Here is a 14,022-nt window from a genome sequence, read left to right on the forward strand (position 1 = left end):
TTTATTGCCTCTCCAAATGTAAAACGAAACTTCGCTCTGGGATATAGAAACAGTGGTATTTTATATGTATACTACTTTGACAACAATACTTTGACGATTTAAAGTTAAAAACTTTTTCTTCATTAAAAGGAAAGGTTGGGTTAAGAACTTAAAAAACTATATTTTAACAAGAACATTTATTTGAAATTAAATTACTCTAACTAACATAAAAATTTATAAATTAATAAACATTTATAGATAAGTAGAAAATAAACATAGCTTCAATAAATTAACATAAGTTAGAGAAAAATTAAAAATATATTACAATATCTACAAAATGTGTTCTATTCCACTATAACAATTATCATAACCAATTGATATTCCAATAAAAACAACTCTCATTTTGAATTGTCTCTAATAGGGCGTATAAAAATCCCAACATTTAGCACCATCACCCTAGAACTAGACCAGTCCATGGATTCAGGTGTATGCAACTTTTCTTCACTAGGGAGGAAATCATTCGAAAAAAGTTTAACTGGACTGAAATCTTCATTTTCTGCATCCCTAAAAGTTAATCTTCTTGCATTCATACCTCTCTTTGAGATGCAATCCCTTTTAGGCGTATGCAGTGGTGTCAGAACTTTGCTAATATCTCTGTTGCTAGTAGTATCTTTGGTTGAACATTCGACATTGTTTTGTTCATCCTTATCAACAAAGAGTCTTTTACCAACCAGGTTTGTCCTCTGTAGACGACGTCTTTTAATTGTTTCCACTGTAGTTACCTTCGTGACTGAAGACAAATTTTCTGGTGAATTCTCCAGTTTACTTTCTCCGTCCATATTATCAGAGTCCTCTCCATCATCAAAGGTTAACTTCCTCGCTTTTATGATTGGATGTTGTGTGTTTCTTTTAACTGTAATTGGTGTTGGCAGCTTGGTAAGGGAAGAAAACATGGCCGGTGCTTTCGTTTCAATCTTAGATACCTCTAAGGGCGTTGATGCGAACATAGTTAAACCTGTAACAATCAAAAGGAATAACTATTAATATACATGTAGTAATAGTTCGGATAGCCGATGAACGTTGGGGTCCTAGGTGGACTGACGACATCAAACGAGTCACAGGGATTCGCTGGATGCAGGTGGCTTAGTACCGTGATGTTTGCAAGTCCCTACAAAAGGCCTATGTCCTGCAGTGGAGGTCCATCGGCTGATATGATGACGACGATGATACATGTAGATATTAGGTAAGTACTTGTAGGTAAGTACTCTATACGCGCTCTATACTGAACTATTTATTGTTTTGTTGTATTTTTTGTAATACATCGTGGCAATAATAAACAAGTAAGTAATCTTTATAGTTTTGTAGGGATACGATAATAGTCTAGATTCTAAATAAAATACGTAACTCACCGTTTTGTTTCTTAATAGACTTCCCAGCATGATGTTCTTGAGTGAACTTTGCCATCTTGGACTTCGTAGCAAAACTATCTGTAAGAAGAATACAACATTAATGATGTGTTCTACTGCTATACACAGTTTTTTTGTAGTGAAGAGAGGCCAAGTAAATAGTTCATAACACGTTAGAAAACATCTCCTCAAAGCAACACTTAGCAGAGCATTGCTAACGTAGAGGCGATCTGAGGCCTCTAGATTTTTAGCCTCACGTGTCATTCTCTTCAAATCGGAATACCAACATGTTACATTGCTGCAGAAATAAGCATGGCGGAAAAAAAACTTCGACCAACTTGTCTGAAGGAGCTCTACTATGTTTACCATGCTATATTGGTCTATATTAATCCTAGCCTAATATATATTTATAACAAAAATAAGTTAATTTACCTCTTTCGATCCTGCGCTTCTTTGCAGTATGCTGGTACTCCTCAATACGGTCGCCTAACATTTCACAGATGCTGGATAGATTGAAATCCATTTATATTATTTAAATTGACTTATTAATAGGAACAATCGTCAGCGAATTACAATTTGATACTGATATTAAAACGGATAATGCTTTTATACTTATACCATTTTTAATAGAAGGGGTAAGGTGATTAATTAATTAGACAATAGTAATTAGGAGAATTACATTTATTAAAATGTTATTTACATGAAAAATGTATCTTATTTTGTTACTGAATGTTTATTAATTTAATTACTATCTACGTAATTACCTGGTAATTAGAAAATGAAGGGCTACTAATTAAATTAGCACGTTAATCCAGAGTACCTGTCGACGTAAACAAACTTCGGATGATAAACAACAAGATTTATTCTGATGTTGTTTTGCTTTTTTTTTCTTTTATTTGTTTTAAAGATTTTTTTAATAATATTTGGTAGATGTAGGTCCCTAATAGTTTGTTTTTGTTTTGTGATGTGGCTTTAGAAGTTTAGTAACAGGTTTCAAGGTTCCAGATCCTCAAAAGGGTGGTTGACTCATATCAAATTTAATATAAACGATTGATTTCGTATAGTAGGTACATAGAATAAGGGTCCAAAATATAGGTATATTAATCAATAAGAGTTAAGGATTTCAAAGAAAACTTAATTTTAAAATGACGTATTCTATCAATTTTTACTAACGTCAAACACACAGTTGTCCATTTTGTGACGTCACAATGTTATATTACTAAGGGGTAAATAAATATACATAAATTTAAAAAAAAAATATGTATTCACGTCTTGAAAAAATATGATAAGTATTATAAGTAAACCAATAATGACCGTTTGAAAAAGAGTGTCAACTAGCCTATTGTCTAACTTTAAAACGCTATATTTGATATTTTCAATATGATCATGTATCTATTTGGCAGAACCTACATTGAAAAATAAGATAAATAATATTCCTCAAATTTCTTTTATTTATAAGTAGATAAGTCTTAAAAATACAAATAATATTATTATCTTGTCTAGTTTAGCGTTTTCCATGGTCATGTGGTTAATCTAAATTGTTTTGATATCTACATCTTAGACTTAATTACGTTGTTTATAACAATAAAATTATATCACTAAAATAAAACCATAATAATCTAACACAGCCACACAGATTTGACTTTTATACGAATCGAGGTTAGTTCGCGGAAATTACAATGTTTTTCGTTCGTTTTACATTGATTAAGAAAATTAATAACTTCTAAAATAGATGATGACGGTTTTTAAATTGTATATAAATTAAAATAAAATTAAATTAAATGAAATTTAAATTTAAAAACTGCCCCTAGTTTTGACCCTGAGAAACACTGTTTAAGTAGGATTACTTTACTTATCAGTATTCATTAACTATTTCGATGAATCTTCTTCAACTCTTCTCTAAGTGTAGCCGCTTCTTTCTCCATCTCCTCTAAAGATCTTGCAGGCTTCGAAGGGTGTCCTGACTTCAACCTGGACAAAATTTAGATAATTAATAATGAATGACTTGTCTTTTTTATTATATTTAATTACCCGACTGCGGCAAAGCCAAAAGGAAGGGTAATGATTCTGGCAGTCTATGTATGTATGTATACCGTGTGTTTTAAAAATACCGTCCGATCCAAAATGTGCGTGTAAGCATTATAATATTATAAACAGAAAAAATATTTAAAAAAATATTATTCAATAATTAAGCATTTTTATCGTGATAATAAAGTTTCTAATTTTAAACATAAATTGTCCCAAAACTTGGAAAATTTAAAAAGTGACAACACTGTACTATCAATTATGGTACGTATATCTAGATTATTACCTCCTACCTACACACCTGTGGCACAAAAGTCGGCAAAATTGAAAGCCTTTTGACAATGCCGCGCCGCATATCGTAAAGGGTAGGTAGTAGGTATCATCGTTTTCGGCGCCCACTGTCTTTGAAACGCCGCGCCGCCGCCGCAACGTGCGATGTCTGTAATGCTGTGTTTAGTTTGCTTGCGCCACTCGCCCAAAATGCAGACTTAAATTAGGAGTAGTAGATCTATTTGTGACAGAGCTATTACTGTGTTCCAGAGTAAAAGGGATAGTTTCTGGTGTAATGTATGTTCAAGGAGTGGAAAATGTGGAAAACGATCCACTAACCATTAATTCATCTGCCATCGTCCATCTGCGTAAATTAACTTTTCGTGTTTACACACATCACAACACGCCAGTTATGCAAGCAAGCATGCATGATTGTACATAGCACAAGATGATAAAGCACCTTGACAAACCCATCACCTTGTTGTGTGTACTTGTGTGTTTACTTGCCCATTCAATACCGCTTTGAATAGAAACGTGTAAATGCAGCACAAAATATAGATGGCGGCGTTTCTATTTTGTAGTAATGCCTACTAATAATTAACCTATCTCAACTTTTGTGTTGCCATGTAAATTTTTATAATTTTGCATTTTTTTATGTTAATTTCGTGCAGGGAAAAAAATGTATTTCTTTAAAAATAAGGACTGCATAAAAATAATGTATACACGATACCTAAGTACACCCTTAAGGGCCGGACGGTATTTCCTATAACACACTGTATATGTATGTTCCACCGTAGCGCCTAAACTAATGAACCGACTTTAATAAATGAGATGCCAGAAGATTCGCCAGCCCGAATGACATAGGCTATATAAATTTTATAAACAAATTATATGACGGAATTTAAACCTCGGAATCTAACCTCGAAAAAAATTAAACTGAGATAATCGTCACTTGCTTGGTATCAAATAAAAGGTCTTGGCGAGCACATTACAAATATGTATATAGTCTTAGTAGTTGTCTATAGTCTCTATATATATCTATAGGTGTCTATATATGTATATAGTCTTAATATATTGTCTATAGTCTTAGTACTGTAGTAGGTACAGTTCGCGCGGTACAGAATGCAAAGATGTATTGCACGGTTAGTGTGAGTGTTTGGGAAACGGAAACTATTAAATAACAAAAAAGTTATTTATTTTTTATTGTAAAATGGGGTCTAGGTACAAAAATGGTCACGGTAGAGCCTTATTTTTTTAGTACCTACTTGTTTAATCCTGCCTAACATTATATCCTAACTAATATTATAAATGCGAAAATGACTGTTTGTTTGTTACACTTTCATACCTAAGCCGATTTTAACTTTCACCTCAGACCAATTATTATATAAAACCTGCCTCGCTAGATGTTACTTTTCTATAAAAGTATATGATCAACGATCTAATGCGATTATAAAAACTGTATCTATAGAGTCGATGTTTCATAGTTATAATCATGTTCGTCGGCTAAAGAGCTCCACAAAAATACCTTTTTGTGTAGTTGAATGGTGTATAAAACGGGCAAAGACTTCTAGTTTAGTTTATGATATATACTAAACTAGAAGTCTTTATCCAGAGTTCTATTCAACCAAATCTAAGCTCGTTTTCCTCAGAAAGTGACAGACAATTTTGTTCGTTAATTTGGGTGCGATACTGGTCCTTCTGTAATTAGTCTGAGCCTAGTCAAATAAAAATATGATTTTTTATCATTGTATTACATGGAAGCAGTTTGCATACTTGTATAGAGTTTAATAAACATGTATACTTACTGATCGTGCTTGGCCAGCTCCAAATATATCAAATCGTTTTCTATGAAATCCCCTTTTTTCCTCGGCATTATGTGACAGTGTAAATGCTGAAAAAACAAGAAGTTGTTTAATAGCCATAAATAAATGCCAAGGATGAGGTCATGTTAATATTGTGGAGGACTAACGTACGCCCGCGACTTTGCTTGTGTCTTTGTTTTTGACCGCCTCCGTAGCGCAGTGGTATGCGGGGTGGATTTACAGTACGGAGGTCCTGGGTTCGATCCCCGTCTGGGCCGATTGAGGTTCTCTTAATTGGTCCAGGTCTTGCTGGTGGGAGGCGTCGGCTGTGGTTAGTTTTAGCGTTTTGAGATTTAGCGTTCCGGTACGATGTCGTGTAGAAACCGAAAGGGGTGTGGATTTTCATCCTGCTCCTAACAAGTTAGCTTCTATCTTAGATTGCTTCATCACTTACCATCTGCTGAAATTGTAGTCAAGGGGTAAAGTTGTAAAGAAGGTTGTAAAGAATAAAAAAAATAAAAGTAGTTCCGGGATGATGTTGACCCCTCTCTCTGCCTCATTGTTGACCCATTTGACAAACGTAATGAACTATTTACTATATACGTAATGAACTATACCTTGACAGTTTGTCCGGCATCGGGTCCGTCTTGTATGGTGACTGTACACGATTTTGTCTTATGCACAGTTTCCATCAGCTGAAACACATGATCATATAAATGAAATTACGAAAGATCATATAAGCTGACGACCTCCGCGGCGCAAGACGGAGGTCCTGGGTTCGATCCCCGGGGGGCCGATTGAGGTTTTCTTAATTGGTTCAGGTCTGGCTGGTGGGAGGCTTGTAGCTAGCCTACCGGCAAAAACGTACCGCCAAGCGATTTAGCGTTTAGGTACGATATTGTGTAGAAACCGAAAGGGGTGTGGATTTGGCTTCATCACTTACCATCAGGTGAGATTTTGATCAAGGGCTAACTTGTAAAGAATAAATAAAATTAATGGATACATAAATCTCCTATTTATCAGACGGCTTGGTCGCTAACTATGGGCCTCATAAGAAGGCTCAGAGTCACACAGCGGGCGATGGAACGAGCTATGTTAGGAGTATCTCTGCGTGATCGAATCAGAAATGAGGAGATCCGCAGAAGAACCAAAGTCACCGACATAGTTCAACGAGTTGCGAAGCTGAAGTGGCAATGGGCGATGCACATAATTCGAAGTGCGAGACGTTGGGGTCCCAAAGTGCTGGAATGGCGACCCCGCACTAGTAAGCGCAGTGTTGGTCGACCCCCCACCAGGTGAACTGACGACATCAAGCGAGTCGCAGGTATTCGCTGGATGCAGGTGGCTCAGTATCGTGATGTTTGGAAGTTCCTACAGAAGGCCTATGTCCTGCAGTGGACGTCCATCGGCTGATATGATGATGATGATGATCAGACGGCACTTACATTTTGTACGAGTATGATGGTTTTGTAGAAGTCGTCCGCCTCCTCAGGCGACAAGTCTTTGTTCCTCTCCACCAGCCGCAGCGGAGCAACCAGCACGTGGCCCGGTATCACACATCTGTGCAATACATTATACATAATATACAAATTCGTTCACACTTACATCATCGTCATCATCGTTAACAACCCATATTCGGCTTAGGCTCACAGAATGATATGAGATGAGGGGTTATTCTAATAGTCCACCACGCTAGCCCAATGCGGATTGGCAGACTTCACACACGTAGAGAATTGAGAAAATTCTCTGGTATGCAGGTTTCCTCACGATGTTTTCCTTCACCGTTTGAGATCGTTTAGCACTTACAACTATCTATTAAAGAAGTATCAATCTTTATCTATACTTATAAATAAAATTGAAGTGTCTGTCTGTGATTTCTAAATAACTATTTTCATGTGTTTATTTTTACTTGATACTACAACATTTTTAACAATACATAAATAAAATTGCAGTATCTGTCTGTAATTCCAAAAAACTGCATTTTCCAAAGTGCTTAAAGCCATTTAAACAATACTAAAACACAGCTGAATCGATTTAAAGATATGTACGCCACAACATATTTCGAGACAAGAAAAATACAAGCATCGACCAATCAGCGAAATCGATAAAAGCTCTCTTTTGTCCCAACGCAACGAAAGAGAGATCTTTGATCGAGAACGCTGTGAGTATTTTAACTCCGCAGGTATTGGTCGAGAATGCACTTTTTGTTCTTCATGAGATATTTCATCGCTACAGTTCGTTTCACGTAGGATGGTGCGGATGACAGTTTATTTCACTCTTGAAAGTTTGCCGCGATTCACGATTATAGTACGTATTATGAACGTCATACAGGCGACTGTCACCGTACCCATGCTATCTGAAAAACACTTTAGTTCTAACAAATATGTAATGTATCTTACCTTAGATTAACAAACGCATAAGTCAAATGCGATTTAAAGAAGACGCAAGTCTCTGGCACTTGAACGTGGCCGAAAACATTCATCTCACACGCCGGTGCTGGGGTTTGATTCCCGGGCTGATCCCTTTGGATATTCGATGCTTTGCCAGAATGTTCTGGAAGAATTTCGTTGCGCACACTGAGCGTGTAGAGTGAGTAGACGTCTGGTCTGAAAATATTTATTTGTCAAAGCTTTTTCATTGACACAAAAATCAAAAGGCGCACTATATACATACTAATATTATAAATCTGTCTGTCTGACTGTCTGTTACCTTTTCACGAATAAATCACTGAATCGATTTGGATGAAATTTGGTACATATAGAGATAAGATGTAGCAGAGCACAGAGGATACATTTTATACCGGAAAAATTAATGGTTCCCGTGAGATTTATAACAAAAACAATTTTGACGACGGGCGACCGCAACTTTTATATGTCCGCGATTAGCTGTATATTATATTTTACAACATTTTCTAGTCCAATAGTAATCATGAAATATTACGAGGCTCATTTAAGTCCAACAATACGCTGCCCAGCACCCATCAGCCTAAGGCTCCTCATGTAAATGTAATTTTATGGGCAACTTTACCCTTTACTGAGGGGTAAAGATTTTACTAACAAGAAAAAACTTATAGCAGCCAGCAATGGAGTTGGGAAGTTGTCGGTGTTAGTACACCCCCGTGCCTCGAAGAGCACGTAATGACTGTGTCTTGCGCCTTTTCACCGGTTATATCGGACTAATAGAGTGTGGGAATAGAGAGTGCACCTGTGCACACATGTGCACCACAATATCTCCTGCGTACATGGTTAATCTCAACGTAAGTTTGGCTATCGTGACTGAAAAAATAATTCGGTCGGGAGGATATTCTTATAAGGCAAACACTCACCTTCTATGTTGAAACACGGGCATATTTCTCCTGACCTCTGTTAGCTTTTCGCTATCAATTTCCGCTATTTTGTAACAAGGGGCAGAGTCCCCACAGTCGGCTAGGACTTCGCCCCAGGGGTCCACACATATCGCGTGTCCATAGGAGCGCCTTTTAGCATTGTGGTGCCCGGTCTGTGCCGCCGCTACCACGTAGCATTGGTTCTCTATCGCACGCGCCCTGAAAATCTTATATTTAGAGACGTGATAGTCTAGTGGATATGTCCTCTGCCTTTGGTTCAGAGGGTGTAGGTTCAATATCGCTCCAGGGCATGCAACTTTTCAGTTATGAGCATTTTAAGAAATTAAATATCACGTGACTCAAACGGTGAAGGAAAAACATTGTGAGAATTTTTTTAATTTTCTAGGTGTGTGAAGTCTGCCAATCCACATTGGGCCAGCGTGGTGGACTAAGGCTTAACCCCTCTTTTTCTTAGAGGAGACTCGTGCTCAACAGTGAGTCGAATATGGGTTGTTAATGATGAATTGATGATAACATCTATACTTAATGTTTTAAAGAGGTAAAGTTTGTGGGGTTTTTGGGGTAATCTCTAAATCTACTGAACCAATTTGAAGATTCTTTTATCAATATATCTAAAGCTACGTTATTTGCGAGTGTCATATTTATAGGCTATATTTAATCCCCGTATTCCCACAGGAACGGGAACTATGCGGGTAAAACACCGAGATGTCTAGCCAATGTTCATCAGGGATAATATTCTAATGGTAAAAGAATTTTTCTAGTAGTTTCAGAGCTAATTCAAATAAACTATCAAAATCATCTTTATATTATTAGTATTCATTACCTTATTCATTAACCACCCATATTCGGGTCACTGTTAAGCATGAGTCTCCAAATGAGAACTCAGAATGAGAGTTAGGCTAATAGTGCTACCACTGCCATTATGCTATTGTCTATTGGCAGACTTCACACACATATTAAATTGAGAAATTCCTTCACTGTTTGAGACAGGTGATATTTAATTATAAAATAGTTATAAAAAAGTGATTCTTTTCCTTAAATAAAATCTTATATTGACTATTATATCTCTCACCTCAGTATGATATGCCAGTGAGCCAAGCCAGTGGCATACGTGAAGGCGGATGGGAAGGTCAGAACCTCCGCGCGCATGCAACTCAGCGCTGTGCTCAGTTCCGGGAAGCGCATGTCGTAGCATATTGAGAGACCTGACGACAATGACAAAACATCTTACTAATATTATAAACGCGAAAGTTTGTATGTATGTTTGTTACTCTTTAACGCCGCTACTACCTACTCATGCGATTTAGCTGAAATTTGGCATGAAAATAGATTTTACTCTGGATTATGGATGGATACACATAGGTTTACTTTTCATTCCGGAAAAATTCATGGTTCCCGCGGGATTTGTGTAAAAGTGAATTTCACGCGGACAAAGTCACAAGGACAAAGCAGGCGTCCTATAATACTTCGATAAATTATCAACTTAGATATCTATACAATTACGAAATAAATTCCTCCGCCGCGTCTCTCTGTCTGACTGTTCGTGATAAACTCGAAGATGTACACCTACTGTACAAATTAATATAATTAATTATATTAATTTGTACAATGTTTTCAGGAGTTTCGTCTTTCAATCAGAAGATTGTTTGAAGATTTGGCAAAGGGCATTCAATCTCTAGCACCGGCCTACAACTTTACGGTTAAGTATATTTTTGTCCGATTGTGGATTGTATATGTATGTGTCATTGACTAGTATATTAATGTGGGGAATGGGAATATTGGTCATATTATAAAAAAGATATGACAAATATTCTTTAAAAAAAAAATCGACTGTTCATTACTTCCATCAAAAACTTTACTTACAATACTTAAACTATATAGTATTTCTATACATAATTGAACAAATAAAATATTGTTTTGAAGCTTTATGATTTTATGTTGGTTATACAATCATGTTCTAAAGTGTATAATACAAATTGCTATTCGGAACCCTCGTAACTTTAATTTTGAGTATTCGACTATTATTACCGCCATTAGATTAATTTAAATTATGACGTAACTTTTCAAAGGTGCTTCTAAACTCAGCCTAATTGAAATAAATGAATTTTGAATTTTGCCCAAAGAGAAACAAATTATGATCATAGAAATGAGTCATACCTACCCATCTTCCCTACAGGAGTGTCAACGGGTGCAACAATATGGCTGCCGGGGGTGCAAAAGTCACTTTCCTTAAGCCTGATGTTCTTCTCTGGAATCTCTACATCAAAAAGATGAAGTTTTCTATATGTTTGAACTATTTCCCCCTTGTTGTTTATTATTATATGTGTATTAAACATCTTTTTAGGATCATTTTCATCCTGAAATTAAACTAATTTGTTAACATTTGATACATATCTATATGGCATTTTGTTGAAGTTATTGGCAAGTTTTAATATATGTTGACGTTAGAAAAAAGAAGTAGTTTGAACGTCACATTGTAAACAACTCAAGAATAAAAAGCAACATGTTATATCTAATATGAGTTTCTTTATTTAATACAAAAGGCTTAAAGCTTAAGCCATCACATTTATGTCTATAAAAATGACTTTTGTTTAAACCAATAACTTTACAACAACACAAATGGATGCTATGCAACAGTTTATCAAAAACTATTTCATAGCATCCTGTAACTGGATTTAAAATATAGTATCTACAATTGTATCACTTTAAATAATTTAACTAAAGCCAATGATAACCAGCGGATATGGCTTCTGCCATTAATTTGGAGGGTGAAAATTTGAATTTGGCCTGGGACTGAATTAAATATAACATGCCTGAAGGTGGTGAAGGAGAAACCTACATACCTGAAAAATTTACTTAATTATCTATGTGTGTGAAATCTGCCAATCCACATTGGGCCAGCACAGTAACTATTTTTTTTTTATTCTTTACAAGTTAGCCCTTGACTACAATCTCACCTGATGGTAAGTGATGATGCAGTCTAAGATGGAATCGGGCTAACTTGTTAGGAGGAGGATGAAAATCCACACCCCTTTCGGTTTCTACACGACATCGTACCGGAACGCTAAATCGCTTGGCGGTACGTCTTTGCCGGTAGGGTGGTAACTAGCCACGGCCGAAGCCTCCACCAGCCAGACCTGGACAAATTAAGAAAATCTCAATCTGCCCAGCCAGGGTTCGAACCCAGGACCTCCGTCTTGTAAATCCACCGCGCATACCACTGTGCCACGGAGGCCATCAAACCATCAGACTATTATATAACCTAACACCTCTCATTGTGAGAGGAAACTCATGCTCAACAGTGAACTGAATATGGGTTGTTAAAGAAGTAAGAAGAAATAATTTAACAGTGTTTCTGTTGTGCTGATGATTATTTAATTTAAACACACAAAGGTGTTTCAGTTGTCAACTAAGTACTACCACATACAAAGACCATGCCTTCCCAAAGTAGAACAACTATACCTTTTCATGTACCCCACCCATAGACATCCATACATTGTGTTGCATAGCCAATTGTCTGTAAAAGTTTACTGTTTCACCATTAAGTATTGTTTCAGCTGACTTCAATGTGTCCTGTTTATTATCACACATATAGTCACAGGCTTCAGGGAAAAATACCATCTGAAAATATAATTGAAATTTAGAATATTTTAAATAACTATTGGAATATACCGGCTATAGGTAGGTGTTTGAAAATACAGGATGTCTTAAAATAATCATTAAAAGTTTGTTACAATCATAAGTTTCGGTTCCCGCCCTACGCACTTTGAATTGTATTTTGTTTTTTTTTTATGATAACACATATGAATAATATACATTGGGTACATTATGTGGGATTTCTGTTTAAGACTAAGGAAACTTCACAGTGTATATGTAAAAATATATTTATTGTTTTCACTGAAACTAAAAACCCAACTTCTTGTTGTGAAAGTTGCTATTGCTATGAAAATTTAAATAATTATAATGATATTTTAAAAGTATGCATTACCTTCACATCCTCCTTAGCAGCACTATTAACTAAGTCACTGACAACACTCATGTTAGCTGCCTTATCTGCCACTGATGTCATCTGACACACTGCTATTCTTCTAGCCATGGTGCTGAGTTTCCTTGTTATGTCTGAATTAGATATTCTCTTAACCAATGATATTCTACAACACTAAAATAAAAATAATATATTAGAATATATAAGAATCTTTTTAACACGCTTATATTATCATCACTTGTAACTATGTATGTAAGAAAACCAAATCTTGGAATCCTAATTTGACCCACTTCCCGGTCTTCTATTGGATGAAACTTGCACAGGTTATGAACGTCATTAGAAATCCAATATGGCGGCCTTCCCAAGATGGCAGACTAGCTGTTTAAAATCCACCTCCAATTAGTCATGTGACTTAAATCCAATATTTGTAATTTTTTGTGTTTTAGTTTTATTTATGTCCAAGACCTGGTATGCATAGTGCCAAAAAAATTCTAAGCAGGTTTATTTAGGGCTGTAGGTTTAAACATGATTTAGGGCCAACCAGCAGCCTACATCCCCAAATCAATAGACTGCATCCATGTTTCCCTTCGTATCACACAAATTGTATAAAACCGAAAGTTACTTGTATAAGTGTGCATTTTTGATACTCCTTCACGCTGCAACTTCTGAACTGCATTTTGTAGAATGATTATTATCCCAAAAAACATGATTCCAGCGTGATTGGCGGATTTCCAAGAGAACAGAGATGCAGGCGGCCGATAGTAGATAACATTTAGTTCTGATTTACTTACAATTAACACAGAGGAATGCTACTTGTTTTTTCCCAGTAACACTACTGGTAAAACCAGACACGTAAACTTATTCAAATACTGGTACTTAATAAAGCATATATTATATCCAAGCAAATATTCCACTGTTTTTATCTTATCTTTATAGTTTTATACAATAAACACATAAGTAAATGCAGCGCAATCTTTATAACCTCCAATTCGCTTACCCGCATTTTTAATGTATAAATAACAGCAAGGTAGTTAATTATGAAAAATCTACCTTCGTTTTCGAACAAGTTCACGTAGGTAATCGATTTCTGTTTAGCATTTATCCAACAGATAGTAACGTAAAAGTAATACAAATACAATGTTTGTAAATATTAAAAACACTCATCTGTCAACCTGTGTCTGTCAACCTGTGTCTGTCAACCTGTGTCTG

General features: G+C 36.0%; 2 protein-coding genes across 5 annotated transcripts; both read right to left on the reverse strand.

Moving 5' to 3' along the window:
• Window positions 1-200: 200 nt before the first annotated feature.
• On the reverse strand, window positions 201-1,521 carry LOC112051970 (uncharacterized). Its single transcript, XM_024090841.2, has 2 exons — window positions 1,389-1,521; window positions 201-994 (listed from the first exon to the last, which is right to left on the reverse strand). The coding sequence occupies exons 1-2, from the start codon at window positions 1,441-1,443 to the stop codon at window positions 378-380; spliced, it is 672 nt and encodes a 223-aa protein (XP_023946609.2). The 5' UTR covers window positions 1,444-1,521; the 3' UTR covers window positions 201-377.
• Window positions 1,522-2,048: 527 nt separating this feature from the next.
• On the reverse strand, window positions 2,049-14,022 carry LOC112051967 (nitrilase and fragile histidine triad fusion protein NitFhit). 4 transcript variants are annotated; one of them, XM_024090831.2, is made up of 11 exons: window positions 13,864-14,022; window positions 12,817-12,987; window positions 12,291-12,449; window positions 10,990-11,185; window positions 9,901-10,033; window positions 8,808-9,026; window positions 7,882-8,088; window positions 6,928-7,042; window positions 6,100-6,177; window positions 5,486-5,571; window positions 2,049-3,356 (listed from the first exon to the last, which is right to left on the reverse strand). In XM_024090831.2, the coding sequence occupies exons 2-11, from the start codon at window positions 12,922-12,924 to the stop codon at window positions 3,251-3,253; spliced, it is 1,407 nt and encodes a 468-aa protein (XP_023946599.2). In that variant the 5' UTR covers window positions 12,925-12,987; window positions 13,864-14,022; the 3' UTR covers window positions 2,049-3,250. The 4 variants fall into 4 exon arrangements, with proteins under 4 accessions (XP_023946599.2, XP_023946602.2, XP_023946598.2 ...); XM_024090834.2 differs by having other exon boundaries at window positions 12,817-12,947; window positions 13,811-14,019; XM_024090830.2 differs by having other exon boundaries at window positions 13,811-14,019.

Source organism: Bicyclus anynana, chromosome 8, assembly GCF_947172395.1.
Source record: "Bicyclus anynana chromosome 8, ilBicAnyn1.1, whole genome shotgun sequence".
Classification (NCBI taxonomy): domain Eukaryota; kingdom Metazoa; phylum Arthropoda; class Insecta; order Lepidoptera; family Nymphalidae; genus Bicyclus; species Bicyclus anynana.

Coding starts and splice junctions, on each gene's coding strand:
- LOC112051970 (XM_024090841.2), bottom strand. CDS start 1,443: ATGGCAAAGTTCACTCAAGAACATCATGCTGGGAAGTCTATTAAGAAA. Junction 995..1,388: donor GTCTATTAAGAAACAAAACG/GTGAGTTACGTA, acceptor TGATTGTTACAG/GTTTAACTATGTTCGCATCA.
- LOC112051967 (XM_024090830.2), bottom strand. Junction 6,178..6,927: donor CCATCATACTCGTACAAAAT/GTAAGTGCCGTC, acceptor CATGTGTTTCAG/CTGATGGAAACTGTGCATAA. Junction 3,357..5,485: donor GAGCTGGCCAAGCACGATCA/GTAAGTATACAT, acceptor AATTTTGTCCAG/GTTGAAGTCAGGACACCCTT.